The following is a 12,453-nucleotide window of genomic DNA, read 5'->3' as shown; positions in this document are numbered from 1 at the left end:
CTAAAGGCAACTAAACTTAGCTTTTAACTGAAAGGTTAGCTGAATAACCTGGAAGAGAAAAAGAGTGCTCACCCCAGGCACCCCGTCTTCTAAAGCACAGTTGCTTTTCCAGGCGGGGGCGAGAGAGAACCCCTCGGGAGGCATCTTTTTGTTGCTGGTACTGCCGCTGAAGCCAAATATTTTGAGCCATAGTGAGAGTGGCTTAGATAAGACTCGTCACGCCTTTGGTACCTCTTTTTAGTCTCAGCACAGTCTGCCCTCTTCCAGTGACCACCAAGATGGGAAAAACACTGCATTTCCCAAACGTCCTGCTTGGGCAAAGTTGTGTGCGAGGTTCCCGAAAACTCAGGCAGAAGTTACTGTGCATTATCAGCTCTGAAACTCATGGCGCTGTCTTGACACTAATCCAAAGACTTCCAAACCTTCACATTTCAAGGCTAACCCGAACTATTCTCCTTTATGGATAAGTTTTGCCTCTGATTCGTACTAAAAGTTCACATCCTATGCGAGAATCAAAGCAAAACCTCCAGCTCACTGGTGACTTAACTCAGGAAGTTTTTAGGGACACGGAAGGAATCAGGGCTGGGAGCTTCAGAAATGAGTTTGAACAGGAAGGGGGCTGCAGTTGGCTGGCGAGTCGGTAAACTGTGGGTCGGCGCCCTCTAGTGGACACGTCACAAACTTCACCGGCTCAAGCCCAAGGCCTGGCGCCCTGGGATGTCTCACCTGTGTTTTCATGGAAAAGTTCAGCATGACAGGAGCAAATGTCCTGAAAAGAGGACACAATATAGAGATGAATGAAGCCTTGAAGGAATCCCTACTCTTGAAAAGCACTCACAAGCCTGGAAGCCAAGGCCCGGGGATGTGTCTAGAGCTGATGATGGAAAATTCATTCAGAAAACTGCTCTCAGGAAAGAAACGTGGTGGGGGGGAACCCTTTGGAAACAAATGCAAAGGTGGATCTCTTCAATAATTGTTCTCCATTTTTTTTTTTCCAGTTATGGATGAACTGGAAAACCAACCACAACCCAAAACCAAAACCACCACCAGAGAAAAACCCTCGGTAAGTAATACCAGTCAGTCATAAATACATCCCCACGGTTCATTTTGAAAAGTACGTGTTGCCAAACTTTGGGAGAATCAGAGTTCAGCTAACCCTTAATTAAAATTTAGATTCAGTTGTCCTTTAATTAAAGCAGCCATAATCATCACTGATTTGGAGGTGGGGAAGGGATCATTATTCTAAAGCAAAGTAAAGAAATCATCAGCATGGTGAAAAGATTGGGAAGCTTCATAAATCAAAAATGCATGGAAAAACGAGAGAGAGCCAGCAGAGAGAGTGCCCGGGACGGACACCAAAACAAAGAAAGGTGAAAGAATGAAAACGGATTGGTTTGGCAAGCGGATGTGAGCGGGAGGTTTACTTCACACACCAAAGGGCCGTCTGCAACCCGGGGAGGAGGCTGGGCCTGTCGGGCAATGGCCCTACTGTCGGGCATTTTTATGCTTTTCTTCCAGGCATCTCGGAAATCCTCGCGGCCCGTGGGCTCATCCCAGCCGTACTTGCTGGGGGTGGCCCTCTCTGGGCTCGGGTGGGGCTCATCGCTCCTGATGACGTCGCCGGGCTCCACTGGCTCCCCAAAATCCTCTTCGATGCTGCTCTGCCGGGTCAGCGTCCGGCGCCGGGCCAGCAGGGGCCTCAGGCTCCTCCTACAAGGACAGTGCCCGGGGCCGGGGCTGCACTGGGCAGCGGGGCTTCGGAAACTAAACCGCATCTCCTCCTCTTCACTGCCGCAGTCCAGGCCGCTGTCCGGGCTCCTGGTGGCCGAGCGGCTGAACCGACAGCCTCTGTCTTCGAATACGAAGTCCTCGGCCTGGGGGCCCCTGGGTTTCGCGGGGTACCAGGAGCCGTGGAGGGCCTCGTGCCCCCGGCAGGGCCTGGCGGGCGTGGGCTCTCTGGCCAGCCCGGTCCTGACCCTGGAGGAGGACCCTAAGCCCTGCTTGTGCAGGAACTCACAAGGCTCTCCGTCCTCCTCCGCTACTTCGGGGATACTGAACAGTCTCTTACTGTGGTGGGTCTGTTGGGGATACTCGGGCAACTCCGAGAAAGCACGTTCAGTGGTCCTATTCTTAGAGCACTCCTTAAGGAGGGGGGGGATGGTGTGTTAGCACAGGTGCCGGGAGTCAGAGTATGATCGCATATGAAGGGGGGCAGAGGGAAGGAAAGAAAATACAGAGAGAATTAGTCTCCGAGGCCATGAGGGACAGAGAGCATGCTTGTACTCGTGGTGGGGCAGGGGGTGGGGTGGGGGCAGATGGCATGCTCTGGCCGGGGCTCTGGAATGAAAACAGAATGGGTTAGATGGATGGGGTCGGGCCGGAGCCAGGGGGTGGAGCGCACGCAGAGCGTCCCGACGCCCTCAGGACTAGCCATGCAGCCAAACCAAGGAAAGAGAGGCCGCTGGGCCGGGAGTGGGGAGGATGGAGGCAGGAGGCTTCACACTGACGGAGACGCTAGGGTCTGTGACATGGCTGTGCCCAGAGGCCGGGGACGTCCGAGTTCACTGGCGCTGGCTGCACCCTGAGAAACTCTCAAGGCAGCTGCCCCGGGATGCCGGTGACCGGAGACCATTCGCAACACAGGGGCCCCAACCCGGCCAGGCCGCTCAGCTCTGCTTATCCCTGAAAGTGCTCAGCATCCTGTGAAACCCGTCCGTGCTCTCTTACCTAGGCCTCTCTCACGGCTCAAGTGGAAGGGTGTGAAACCGGGGCACCCTGGCACTCAGAGACCCACAGTCATTTGCTTGGCCCTTGTCTGCAAAGGCTTGGGGGCCTATCAGTCTCTCCTCCAGACCCCAGACCTCAAGGCCGGGAAAGAGGAGCCAAGTCCCCAGCAGTGTGGGCAGCAGGGACTCAGGGCTGATCCACCCAGACGGAGGCCGAGGGTGGACACCCCATGTTCCCTGTCCTGGCGAGTGGTTCTCTCTCCAGATGGCCGGCATGCCCATCCTCTGCTCCCGCTGGGCTAGCCCACTGGGCATACCTCCTGGGACACCTCACTGACTTCAGGAAGCCTGACCCCGGGCATGCGCATTAGAGAGGGGGAATGAGCTGCAGAGGAATATCAGGATTTGCTGCCCTGCCCTCACCCCCACACCATCTTGCGGGTCCCAGGCACACAGGGACATGGTGGGTTTACCCACTGCAGCATCTTTAGCAGGCTTAGAGCCCAGGAGAGAGCCAAATGAGGAGCAGGGCACACGCTTCGTTCATTTGCCATTGAGACCCTGAGGTTTGGGAATACTGGGGTGAAGGGCAGTGAGGAAGCAGGGATCCAGCCCCGGGAGCTGGGCAGGGATGCAAAGGGGTCCGTGGGGCTCCGGCAAGGGGATTTGAGCCCGGGCGGCCCAGATCAGCCTGTAAAGTCTCCTGACTTTTAAAAAAGATGTCAGAACCCTGTGGACAAAGTGAAGTGAGCCTCAGCCCCGCTGCCTGAAGGTCCAATTGTCCCTGCAGCTGCTCTAAGGGGGGCTGGGCTGGTGGGGGAAGGACATGGGTGATTTGACTAGCCCTTTTCCCTGGGAAAGACAAGGTGACCTTTGGTTTCTTTGCTAACAGTTGGCAAGAAGGAGCATCCCAGAAGCTTCCTCCATAAGAAGAAGTGGGGAGGCTGCCGGGGGCGGTGGGGGGTGGGGGTAGACACCTGCCTCGTCACAGTGCCCAGCGGTAGAGAAGTGTGGGGAGGCAGGGGCAGTCAGTCTGGACCAAGGGCAGCCTGGGGCCTTCCTCAGCCTTGAAAGGTCACTGTGAATCCTGCCGGACAGTGGCTCACGGGAGGAGGGAGCGGGTCAGCCAGTGGGGGTAGCGGGGGCTGCAACCATGCAGGGTTTGCATAGGGATCTGGCATGTTCTTTGGTGACAGTGTCTCCAAGGCCCTGCTGGGCGCCTTTGCTGGGAGAACATAAGTCAGTCTGCTCTATGCAAGTGGGCACTGAGTTGGCAGCCAGATTTGGATGTTGCTTTCTGTCCACCATTCAAACTGCGTGGCTCCATCTTCCCAGCAAAAGGCCGGGCTCAGGCACTGTATCCCCCAGTGGGACTTTCCTCTCCAAGGCCCTTTTCATTTGAAAAGCCCCACAAAGGCCCAACCTGTCTGTCTCCCCTGCTAGGCCTGCAGCTACTGGAGCTCGGGGGCCACGTCTGTCCTCACCCCCGAGCTTGGCGGAGGGTCTGGTGCACAGGGTAACCAGCTTGTGCTGAGTGAACAGAAACCCGGTTGGAGCAAGCAGCAGCGGCAGTGGCAACGCAGCTCCCCAGACAAGGAAGGGGGTGCACCCCAGGGGTGGGGTCTATGGGGGCCTTGAGCTCTATCTCCATCAAGGTAACCCCTATCAAACCCCTCGCTGAAGGCCACATCAGAGGCAGAGCCAGAGGATCCCAAGATCCTAGTGGAAGGTGTCTGAGAAGGGGCCTGTGTGTGGACCCCAGGATGTCGACTGACCCTCCTCTGAGCTCCTTGGAGGTCCCCTCTCCCTGGCCCTCCAGCCGTCCAGCAGGGTCCACCTCAGTCGGTTCCACTAAAGAATCTCTTCCTGACTCGCCAGCTGCCCATCTCCAGTCTGACTCAGAGACGGGCTCCTGCCCTCCTAGCACCTGCTGCTCTGCAGATGGGACACGCGGCCAGGCGTTTGGGCCTGGGGGTGGAAGCTCCTCCGTTCTATTCTTTCTGATTGGGTTCTTAGTACAGAGCTGGGTGACCCAGGAATGCCCAGTGGATTCTCCCAGACTCCTTCACCTAGTAGCCAAGAGGAGGGACGGGAGACCCCGAGTGCAGATTCAATAGCGAGAGAAGCCCATCCAAATCTGGGGACTGTGCCTGTTGGGTGAGGCCCCTCTGGAGCCAGCTGCACAGCCCCCCAAAGGAACAGGGATGGGGGACATCGGGGATGGTGGTGGGGGGGCAGCACCCCCGCACTGACCTTGAGGGCATTGTGGGACGTGCCGCTCGGCCGCCTCCTGCCCCCGTCCTCCAGCTGCATTTCAGAGTACAGCTCCTCCTCATCCTCCTCCATGATGTCCGAGAGGTCAGATCCCCGGCTGCTCTCCGTGTGGTACTCGTCTCCATGGCAACAGTGCGGCTGGGGCAGGAGAAGGGGACGTAGATGGACGGGCGACTCCAACAAAGAGAGTCCCCACACTCTCCCCTGCTCTGCCCACTCTCAAGCTCAGGGACGTGTCTGTGTGTCTCGGTGAGAACCGCTCACTCTGGAGGGGAGGGAATCACAGTCCCCAAGCTCATGGGGAGCCGGGATGGCAGAGAGAGGACCAGACCGGGCGTTCCCATGCCCAAGTCCGGATGGGGCAGGCAGACACCCCTCCTGCGGCTGGGCAGGACAGGATACACATGGGACGACGTCGCTTTTTTGGGTACTGGCTGCCTCTTCAACTCAGAGGCTGGACAAAGGCTCAAGTGAGAGGGTGTAAATGCAGGGCTCAGGGACATGCATGTATGTTGCATCTAGGGTCGTGCAGCAGACAGTGGTGGGTGGTGGGCAAACAGGATCATATGCACAAATAAGTGAAGAAAGCTGATCGCCGAAGAACTGATGCTTTTGAACTGTGGTGCTGGAGAAGACTCTTGAGAGTCCCTTGTACCGCAAGGAGATCCAAGCAGTCCATTCTGAAGGAGATCAGTCCTGGGTGTTCATTGGAAGGACTGATGCTAAAGCTGAAACTCCAATACTTTGGCCACCTCATGAGATGAGCTGACTCACTAGAAAAGACTCTGATGCTGGGAGGGATTGGGGGCAGGAGGAGAAGGGGACGACAGAGAATGAGATGGCTGGATGGCATCACCGACTCGATGGACATGAGTTTGAGTGAACTCCGGGAGTTGGTGATGGACAGGGAGGCCTGGCGTGCTGTGATTCATGGGGTCGCAAAGAGTCAGACACGACTGAGAGACTGAACTGAACTGAACTGAAGAGTTTTAAGAAAAACATGGAGTCTGAAATTCGCACACTGGGTTGTTGGTGAACAGCCTGGTCTGGGTGGGGTGGGACCCCCTGTGTGGAGTGCCCCCTCTGTGGCCAGTCTGGCCACCCACACTGGAGAAGACCTGCCACTGGGACTGCTTGTTGAAAAGCCTGGGTAGAGAGGAAAGGGTCAACAGAAGAGCAAGTAAAAGTAAGCTTGCTAACTAATGCGTAAACTCAACCACCTGATGGGGTTTGGGATGAGGGGCGGGTCCAACTCAGCAGCCCCTTCCCATCCACAAAGCAAATGTCTCCCTCAGCAGCTCAGAGCATTTCCAGCAGCTCATATAGCACACCTTATAAGCTCCGATTTATGAGCCCCAAACATGCATAGAGGGCTTCCCCAGTGGCTCAGGCAGTAAAGAATCTGCCTGCAATGTGGGAGACTGGGATTTGATTCCTGGTCTGGGAAGATCCCCTGGAGGAGGGAATGGCAACCCACTCCAGTATTCCTGCCTGGAGAATCCCACAGACAGAGGAGCCTGACGGGCTACAGTCCATGGGATCTCAAATAGTCGGACCCCACTCAACAACTAACACTTTGACTTCTGACTTTGAAACACACAAAGCTATTCTGTTTCTGCTGGACAGTGTTGATGAAGATCAATTTCTTTATTCTCCTGGTGGGCGACCAGACAAGTGTATTTAATAGCATCTCGTGACATGCTTATTAAAACATCCAGCTTAGGGACTTCCCTATCAGTTCAGTGGTTAAGATGCTGCACTTCCACTGCAGGGGACATGGGTTTGAACCCTGGCTGGGGAACTAAGATTCCCATATGCCATGCGGCACAGCCAAAAAATAGGGGGGAAAAAAACTGCTCATTTGTGAAACAAATAAAACAAAGCTTTAAAAAATGGTTTCAATTGCTCCTCTATATAAAGACATGGGGAGGCAGTGTGAGCGCCCAGTGAGGGGGTGTCCCACCGGGGGTCCCAGCCCAGCTAAGCCCTCAGGTTGGCAGCCTGGATGCTCTCAGTCTGACAAGTCTGTGCAGCATCATTTGACCTGCTCCAGCCCTATCTCTTTCAATCAAGTGCCTTGGAGAAGACATAAAAGTGAATTGGTTTTAGATGAATAAACAAACATCAGGGTGGTTTGAATGAGGGCTTCCCAAAGCAAATGGGAAGGGACTCCCCTAGAGAACACAGTCTCATTTGATTCAAACGCAATGATGAGTTAGTAATAAACTCATGGGATGGAAGTAAGTATCTATTGTTTGCCAAATTTATCATGGATAAGACATTTGTAGGAAATCTCTTGGTGGTGGTCACATGACCCTGGTCTGCTCAGTGAGACGAGAGTCTGATGGAGCTTCTGGAAAATGTTTTCCTACTGGTTAAGGGAGAGGTGCCTGAGGAGAAACACCCCCCCTTCCTTCTTTCCATCTTTCTGGGGATCCTGTCATATGAGTGTGATGATTGGAGCTATGGCATTCACTTCGTAACCATGAGAGAAAGGTCAAAAGAATGGAAGATTAAGAACCCAGAGCATGTTGAGGTTTGATAGAAAACAACAAAATTCTGTAAAGCAATTATCCTTCAATTAAAAAAAAAAGAACACAGAGCTGGAACATAATTGAACAACTGAATCAACTTTGCAGCCTCCTACTTGAGGCTTCCTGTGATATGGGAGAATGAAATGTCTTTGTTACCTTAGTCATTATTATTAGTTGGGCATTCTTTTTCTTGTTTACATGAATACAAGTAGAATTATTTTAATCTTTTAGATAAAGAACCTGATGATTGGAGAAGCTGAGTCAATTGCCTGCTAGCAGTGGCAGAGCCAGGAAGTGAACCCAAGTCTATGAGATTCCAAGGCCCTCTTCTCAAGGAGGTAGTGACACTGCCTTGCTGGAGAGCTATGTGTTGAGGGGACTGAGGATCTGACAACTGAGAGGACTTCACTCTCTGCTGTCTCAAGATCTGAGGGTTCTCCAGGCCCCACCCTTCCCTGTTGCCCAGGACTGGGGCTTGACACCATTCAAGGACATTTTCATTAGAATATGCATGATCAGAAATTGGAGACAGAAACCATCTTGGATGGATTTGTCACTTGTGAGCCTTGTCTGGGAGGAGAAGCCCTGACATTTCATCCCTCCAAGGATGGGATATGGACTTTTCAATTTCTGAATCTCCCATGATGCTTAGCACTTAGCCAATGCACATCACCCATATGCCTGATGAACAAAAATAAAGAAACAAATGGTAGGTTTTGCCTACACTAAGTGGTCACCTGGAGACTCAGCTGATGCACAAAATCAACCCATGAACGGATCCTCAGGGCAGCTGGGAGGGCAAAAAGCTCACATACAGACTTTTGAAATTGTCCCCCAGTGCGGTCACAAATGCACAGGCACCATTCAGTCTAAATTCTCCAAATTGACTGTGATTGTTGTCACCCACAAGATAAGGGTCTGTATCCCTTTATCTTTCTCACAGACCCGGGGTGTGCAGGGACCTGAACCCCGCCCACAGGGAGCCACCATGGTGGGAGGGGGTTGGGCAGCACTCACCGGTTTGCCCAGCTCCGAGCCTTTCAGGAACTCATCCACAGATGCGCCCCTCCGCTTGACGTCCGGGGACTCATAGCCGTCCTCCTCGTCAGAGTTTGCATACTGTCCGCTGCTCCTCTCCAGGAAGACGCTCCTTTTCTCTAACTTGGGAGAGGAGAGGGAAGGCATCAGGGCAGAGGCCACCTGACCTTGGGGCCCTGACCTCCCGCTTGGAGCAGATGAACTGGGCACCCTGGTAGATGGATTCACCCAAGGAAGAAAGAGGCAGGAGGAGGGCGTGGCCTAGTTCAGCTCCACCTCTGCTCACCTGCATCCCTTCATGGGTGTTTCCTACAACTTCCCATCTCATTGCACATTTCACCTGGGACGTGGTCCCAACTCTCATCCAAATACTCCCCCTGCCCAGGACCCAGGCAATTTTGAGTGACAGGCAGGCAAACATATGTATGTGCCTGCACTTCTACATGTAGTTGTGTACGTATACCTGTATTGGTCACTCAGTCGTGTCCGACTCTACCCCATGGACTGTAGCCTCTGTCCATGGAATTTTCCAGGTAAGATTACTGGAGTGGGTTGTTACTCCCTTTTCCAGGGGAACTTCCCAACCCAGGGATTGAATCCGAGTCTCGCACATTGCAGGCAGATTCTTCACTATCTGAGCCACCAGGGAAACACGTATGTATGTATACATATGTGTATATATGTGTCTGTGTGTGTGTGTATGTGTGTGTGTGTACACACACACATACACACACAGCTAGAAGTCTGAAGTGAGTGAGCCAGAAGGTGACCCTTGTTGAGGAAGATGGGTCCCCAAGCTGACTCCCAGGAGGTACCACTCAGATCCCTGGACTGGGACCGCCCGGACAGTGGGTTGTTAGCCTGTTTGCTAAGCCAGGCTGGTAGATAACCATTTCCTCTGGTTTTCTAGGTCCGCATCTATGAAATGGATCCTGATTCCATCAGGATAAGACTTAAGACGCAGTCAGATAAACAGGGCATCCTTCTTCCCAAGTCAAGGCAGCCATTCTTGGGGGCTGGGTGTTTGGGGCACTTCTCCCCACACACTCCGGGTGTGAATGGGAGATTCCATCCCAGCTGGGCTGCGGGGATGAACCGCATTCCGCGGGCAGCTGAACCAGTGAGGAAAACACCTGTCCTTACCCTGCTGCTCTCGGCCACCCTCTGCGCGGCTTCCCGGGCCATGGCCTTGGCGACGGAGGTGGAGACCGGGGCGCCCTGTGGCTGCGGGAGGATGCGGCTGGGCGACGGCGACCGCCGCCCGGGACCCGAGCCCTGCAGGCCGGGCGGCTCCAGCAGGTGCCCGTGGGCTGGGGCGGGTGCCCGGCCATGTTCCCAGGCCTCGTCCACCGTGGCGTGCGGACCCGGGTGCTCATCTTTGGTTTCGGGGGCTCCGGCACTTGCTAATGGCTTCGGTGTGGGAGCGGTTCTCGGGTGAGGGGTTGGAGGCACCAGGAGGTCGGGGGGAATGGCAGCGATGGCAGAGTCCACGGACTCGCCCTGGGCAGAGAGGGTCCGCACGGTCACGCCCTTGGCTTCCAGGCTGCGCAGGCGCACCAGCTCCACAGCCGTGCCGTCCGCTGTGGGCGAGATGATCTCAGCGACCTGCTCACAGAGAAAGCCGGCTCGGCTTGGGGACTACCCGAGCTCCAGGCCCCCCAGATGCCTCCCGGGCCTCCCATGGACATCCAACTCAGACCGCGCTGCACAGCCTGCAAATCAGATCCGTCTGGAGACCCTGTTCCCGCCCAGATGTTGGCGGTTTGGAGGGACAGCTGAGCACACGCTTTTCTCCCACGTCTAGAACCAACCTGGAAACAGATGCGGGGGCCACAGAGGAATCAGAACACTAGGCTCATTACCGGCAAAGCTTGGCTCAAGGAAGATGCCACGGGGAGGCCACGACAGACGGGCTTCCGGTGAAGGCATGTCTGTGGCCCCCTCTGGGGAGGGGAGCAGGGATCTGAGAGGGGGCCTTCAGCCTGCAGCAGCCACTGTCACACAACGAGCTCAGACACTCACCTGCATTTGATACACCACCTCCTAGCCTATGGGGAAACAGGGGTGGGGAGGGTGGGGAACGGACGGAAGCTTGCTCAGGCCCCGCCCCCCTAAAGCAGCCCTGTCTATTTCACGTGCCAGGACAGGGATGGGGGCTGAGGTTAGGGGCTGCCCAATGGTGTGTATTAAGGATCCCGCAGTTTCCAAGGCGTTTGGACAACACTACATCTCGCCAAGAATAGATCTTGTGGAATCCACAAGCCAGTCACCTACTGAGGGGGCCCTGATGTCGTGGGGCTCAAGAGAGGTGAATTTTTGGTACCCAGGGGAGAATAAGAAAGGGGATTACCACCAGAGTGGGGCAGGTAATCAGTCTGGGAGGGGGGCAGAGAACATTCTGGAAAGAGGATGGAGCAGAAAAGGATGAAAGTTCTCCATGTTCTGCAATTGGGCCTGGGGTGGCAGTTCAGGGGATGCTTAGTAATTGCTGGTGGGTCTTGGGGACTGAGGAGAGAGGGAGGGTCATCCCTCACTGAGCAGTGAGCAGTGGCCAGGGGACCCGGATGTGAGCACCGCCCCGATAAAAACTCACCCTCTGCCCTTTTGCATACACGCCATAGCCGGTGACATTGGCTCCATTGGACAGCCCAGTGGCCGTCAGAGCTGGCGGCCTCCAGGAGACCTGGACGGTGGCTGGGGTGGCCCCAACTTGGATGGCAACATCTTGTGGGGGTGCTGGAGGACCTGGGGGGACAGAGGCAGAGAAGCTTTCATGATATGACCCCTTGGCAGGCAAGCTGCTACCATGCTTGACTAGCCAGTGGCGCCTGGGAAGGAGATCTTTCATTACAGTCTCCAGGGGACAAGGGGAGAATCCGAAGTGTGACAGCGGAGCAGGAAGGCCAGGAAGTAGCAGCTCCCAGATGCACGCGGGGCCCTCGTGGAACCTGCTCCCGGTGCTCGGTCCAAGCACCAAGGTCGCAGGCCAACCTGAGACTCTGGCCTGGCCAGTTGGCCACAAGGTCCTAGCGTTTGCAGAGGAAAGAGACCCCCACCGCCTCTCTCTCTGTGTCCCCTCCTCCCTCCTGTTCCCTCCATCCCTCCTTCTCTCTATCCATCAGAATTGAGGGCGGTAAACTGGACCACACAGGACCATCTCGCCACCTCGAGAGAGAGGATGGAACCAGAGAGGCGGTTCTGATGAAGCCACCAGGATGCCAACTCCACACACACACTGCCCGGACAACCGGTTGAGATACTCGCTTTGAAAGTCCTGAGAAGCTACTTCAAGCAACAAGGAGACAGGTGTCACATCACTGGTCCTTCCCAGTGGCTCCTGGTGACAGCAGGGCTGCCTGTCTGCCCTACAACCCTCGGGCAGCTCCCTTGCCTCCGGGTCTGGTGCAGAAGTCCCGTGTCGCCATTGTTGTTGAGTTGCTAAGTCGTGTCTGACTCTTTGTGACCCCATGGACTGTAGCCCACCAGGCTCCTTGTCCATGGATTTCCCAGGTAAGAATACTGGAGTGGGTTGCCATTTTCTTTTCCAGGGCATTTTTCCTACCCAGGGATCAAACTTGAATCTTCTTTGTCTCTTGCATTGGCAGGCGGATTCTTTACCACTAAGCCACCTGAGAAGCCCCAAAGGTCCTATAACTATAGCATTGCAACTTCTAGGAAGAAGGCTGTTTGAGCCTCCTCTTCCGAGACCTTGCTGCGGCCCCGTGGATTTCTACATAAGGGAGGAAGGGCTCTTTGCTGAAGCTTTTCTACTTGCTGCTCATTCTGCTACTCACTTTGGACACCTGACATCACTTGATTCACACAACAGTCCTGTGAGTTTAGCGCATCCTCATTTGCAAATGAGGGAATTAAGGTTCGAG

The 12,453-nt window shown here is 55.0% G+C and overlaps 1 protein-coding gene across 2 annotated transcripts in view; it reads right to left on the bottom strand.

Annotated features, from left to right (window-relative positions):
- The window catches only part of RIMBP2 (RIMS binding protein 2), a 312,406-nt gene that overhangs the window by 27,933 nt on the left and 272,020 nt on the right, over positions 1–12,453 (bottom strand). The window contains exons 11-15 of one of the 2 annotated variants that reach the window (XM_088828097.1): positions 11,166–11,317; positions 9,716–10,177; positions 8,552–8,695; positions 4,980–5,138; positions 1,434–2,141 (exon numbers count right to left, since the gene is read on the bottom strand). In XM_088828097.1, the coding sequence (XP_088684223.1) occupies positions 1,434–2,141; positions 4,980–5,138; positions 8,552–8,695; positions 9,716–10,177; positions 11,166–11,317 (1,625 nt within the window). The remainder of the gene's footprint in view (positions 1–1,433; positions 2,142–4,979; positions 5,139–8,551; positions 8,696–9,715; positions 10,178–11,165; positions 11,318–12,453) is intronic. The other variant, XM_088828096.1, reaches the window with a different exon arrangement.

The sequence above is a fragment of the Moschus berezovskii genome, chromosome 19, assembly GCF_049115385.1.
Source record: "Moschus berezovskii isolate FMDL1 chromosome 19, NW_MosBer_1.0, whole genome shotgun sequence".
In the NCBI taxonomy this organism is placed as follows: domain Eukaryota; kingdom Metazoa; phylum Chordata; class Mammalia; order Artiodactyla; family Moschidae; genus Moschus; species Moschus berezovskii.
The sequence above is the reverse complement of the archived record's forward strand: the minus strand, read 5'-3'. Positions and strand labels throughout refer to the sequence as shown.